This window comes from Halyomorpha halys, unplaced genomic scaffold (assembly GCF_000696795.3).
Source record: "Halyomorpha halys isolate HHAL.00 unplaced genomic scaffold, Hhal_1.1 Scaffold1472.1, whole genome shotgun sequence".
Lineage (NCBI taxonomy): Eukaryota > Metazoa > Arthropoda > Insecta > Hemiptera > Pentatomidae > Halyomorpha > Halyomorpha halys.
The window spans coordinates 15,464-19,771 of NW_027104804.1; the positions used below are offsets into that span (position 1 = coordinate 15,464).

General features: G+C 31.5%; 1 protein-coding gene across 1 annotated transcript in view; it reads right to left on the bottom strand.

Annotated features, from left to right (window-relative positions):
- LOC106689804 (uncharacterized) overlaps nucleotides 1-4,308 on the bottom strand; it is a gene marked incomplete at both ends in the record, with an annotated part of 120,523 nt that overhangs the window by 15,377 nt on the left and 100,838 nt on the right. The window contains 2 exon segments of the mRNA XM_014434987.3: nucleotides 2,103-2,237; nucleotides 3,462-3,545. Of these exon segments, the coding sequence (XP_014290473.3) occupies nucleotides 2,103-2,237; nucleotides 3,462-3,545 (219 nt within the window).

Sequence of the window (4,308 nt, forward strand, 5' to 3'; positions counted from 1 at the left end):
AAAAATATAACTTGATCGGAAGAAAAAAATAAATAAATAAAATAAAAATAAAATAAATAAAATAATCAAATCAAAAAATAAATAAAATTTAACGAATATTAGCAAAATTTAATAAGATGTGGATGGCGTTGATGACCAATGAAGTTTGGCGCCACTAAACAACCAAACAAACAAACTGCAGCGGGTTGATTTTTTTTTAACAGCCTCATGGATTAAAAACACGATCTTCACACTTATAATAGTACTTAAAATAGTATGGTAATCTGTAGGATAAACCCTTCTTTCTCGTACGTTAAAATTTGTCAAGAAGGGGGTAAAAAAAATCTTTTTTTAAAAAATACAGTTCACTACCATTCTTTTTTTTATAGCAACTTTACGATTTTTTAAAATCATCTAAACCATGCCTTTCCCTTTAAGTTTTGTTTTTAACCCCGTGTCCTACTTTTTTGTCCCCTAAGAGATGTCCCGTGAGCATTCGGCTCAGTGTAGACCATTTTTAAATATAATTGGATGTGATGGTGACAAGATTTGTACGATTACTTTCAATGCAATTTGAAATAACAATTGTAAATTTTAGCATCCATGTGGGGTTCAAGAATCAAAATTCTTCTAGCTTCGGCTCATGATTTAAAATAAGAAACATAGGAGGTGTTCAGGCATTCACAATGCTCAAATGGGAAAAATGTTGTCACGTTAGGAGTGTACTGATGAGAGAAATCCTTATACTTACTGTTGCAAGGAGACAAAGCAAAACCTAATTAAGTATATTTAGAGAGGTAAAAGGGGGAGCAACATACCCAAGCAGTAATAACAACATCAAAGGGCTAACGGAAGGTAGATAAAAGTATGAACAAAACACATGAAATACTAGGAAAATATAGACGTTTATTCCCCATCATGAGAAAGATTCTCAAGGTTACACCGCTCCCAGGTTAAGACCAAAATGTTTTTGTGCTGTTGTGCTGTTAGCACAAAATTAGCAAATATGTTCAAGAAAGACAAATTAAGATACCCCTGGATTATCCTAAGGATGTCTTTGGGGGAAATAAATGACAAAATTAGGGTATGAAAACCAAACGTTGGTTCAACCAAGATACCAAAAGTACTTTATTTGCTACTGATGACACTTATTTTCACACTTGCACACTAGCTTTCTTTACATCGGATTTATCCAAGAAGGAGATCTGAAAGAACGAAGATAAAAGTCAAGAAAGGTACTCGTATAGCGTCTAATTATCTCTAAACCAAGGGAAAAAAGTTAAATAAATGACTGTATTGCTAAGAAATAGGACAAGGTCTTAAAATACAAGCTGGTGAACAAGAATTCAATTAAGAAAGGAATCAGGCGGTTGGAGGATAGATATTGCAAGTCGATTTTTATTTTGGGTATCACTATTTATTTCAGAATATGGTGTTCTGAGTACGGCATTGTAAAAAGCAGAAGAGATTAGGACCACTTTCGCTGAATGTGATGAGGTCATGTCTGGTACTGGTATTTGGTGGGGGGAACAAGTCTGGCAAGTGGGCCTGTGGGTCCTTTTTGCCAACCCCTGACGGCTAACTAGGTTGCCAACGCGTACTAACAAAGGTGGGAGTGTCAAGATTCATTCTTCGGGACCGCCGAAAAATGAATATTTAACTGCCCCAGGTGGGGATCGAACCCACAACGTTTCGAACCGAGCGCCCTGGGTCCTGCGCCCCAACCCGCACGGCCGTCACGTCCCTTGATATGGAAGGTAAGTAGTAGATACTTTTTAATATTTCTATAAAATGATAAGATTGATGAGGGAAACCTAATTGAATCGAAATAGTTAATTTTGCATTGATACGTTCAATTTACGTAAGATTAATGAAATCTCTATTATATGATTTTGGGGCCTCTTTCCGCAGATCTGAGATTTATGTTCTCAGTAATCTAGTTTAAAATTTAGAATTTTCAAATTTCTCCAATTTGTTTAAATCTGTTTTATTCAAGTAATACTTGGTAATTTTCTATAGTATTTAAATAATATGACATCTTAATATTTGTCCCCTTCTAACACTCAGAGAATAAAATGATAAGACCAAGGATAGGTTCATTCTGATTAAATATTCTTACTCACCTTCCGTTTGCTTTGACATTTCCGTTTGTCCTGTAGTAGGAGGCGTCGAATTACGAATAGGTGTCGGCGGGGAAATTTTCGTATTAACCAAAGGCCGCATGTGATTAAACCGACGGAGAAATGCCCATTTCGAAGCTGAAAAAAATTATTTGTTTATAGTATGTAAACTAGATTTAACCACTGCTTTATTTCCTATATATTTAGACTAAATATTTTAAAATATAAATTTTTAATACGACCACGAGATTTTGAACTCACTCAGAGAGAGAGAGAGAACAGTTAGTACATATTATTAGCGGTGAATGAAATTACAATTTATGTAGTTTTTTTTTTGTTGTTTAAATTTTATAATAATTTATAATACAGACTAATTTTATTTTTAATAATAATAACTAATACCAAAATATCTTTGTAATTTAATTTTAAATAGATTGACTTTATTTAACATAGATTGATTTAATAAATCCGTAAAGAATACATTACCCACTAGTCTTTATTATTTTTCTTTAATACCTATTTACTTTTATTGATGTTTGATTCCATGAATATTTGGAACATAAGAGAAAAACGGTAAATATAAATTTCTATGTACTAGTAGTAGAAATATGTATAGATAGTATAATAATAATAATATGTAATAGAAATAGTGTATATGTAGTAGAAATAAGAAAATTTAAATTATAATGTATAAATCTGATTTAAAATTATAAAATAAATATTTTCTTAATGGTCATAAAATACTTTTTCGTAGATAATCCATTTGATGATCTCATATCTGTTGGGTTGTATTGATGGTCCCTTTACAATTGTAATTGAGTTGTTTCGAATTTTTTTTTTAATTATTATTTTTATTAGTCCATCATCAATACTTATGATTTATTTCACCATTACACATTTCACTTTTAATAGCGAAGTCAATAATTTTACAATGCAACTAACACTATTTCCAATTATATGGGAATTAGTGTTCAATTTTTTTTCCAGATCTGTTATTAAATCATATCGGACACTTTTTTGATCCCACGAGTCCTGAAAGCCCATGACAAGAAATGAAAATAATCTTTTAATATTTTTAAAGATTTTTAATCGGTGATTTTGTGCGAAAAATTAGATAACGCTCTTAACGGTTAATTTAATTTTTATTTGTTTCCGAAATTATACAATGCTCAAACGAAGTGTATACAAAGAAAATTTAGTAAGGAATATTTGTTGACAGCAGCTCTGCACACCGATCCTTACGGAACCCAGTATAAACAGCAATTTCAAATATGAAAAAATTTGAATTCCCCCTCCCCAGCCAAGGGTCGTTAAGATGAATAGTACTAATTTATATCTATAGAAATAAATATTTTTACTTACATTTCTTTTGGTCGGTACTATTGGTCAGATTATTCTGCTTGATGCCAAAAATATACAATAGCGATTCGCTAGCGTTCTTGTTCCCTGAAATTGAGTTATTATTATTGTAGTAATACGGGAATAACCTACGATTAATTATTATATTTTAGGGGGATTTTTTAAGGGATTATTTTATAATGATGAGAAGATTGTTGACTGCGAATAATATATATGATAAATTAGATGGGGGTAAGGTCATCTAAGAACAAATAATTAAAAAAGTATTTATTAGTGCCAACGCTTCGGCCAGAACTTCTAGCCTCCATTAAGGCCAAGAACATTAAACAAGATAACAACTAACGATATATAGAATGATTGTATAATAAGAAAACACAATGAATACATAAATAGTGTTGACAGACATGGATAGTTTAAGTATTTTAAAAAGATAAAGGCCGTATGAGAAGAATAATATTAAAATAAAGAATAAGTTTACAAAAGTTAACTGATCTACTGCTGTGACTAGTATTTCTCTGGTTTGATCTCACATCGCCGTCTAATAGTGAATTTGTTTTTCTGGTTCCCCAGTGACTAGCTAAACAAATTCACTATTAGAGGGGGAATCCGGGAGAGTGAATTTGTCGATCAAATGAAATAAAAATTGTGAAATGGATGGGACAAGAAAGGGAAAGAAAAAAGTAATAAATTGAAATGTTTGTATTTACAATGTAGACTGGAATTGATTGTAAAAGAAAACTGTGGAAAAAAAAAATGTTTTCTTTCTATTTTATTATTTTATGTAAAAATATGTCCGATCATGGATTGATAACATGCTGTGTAATGTAGCAACCCGATGTATTTGGGCAGC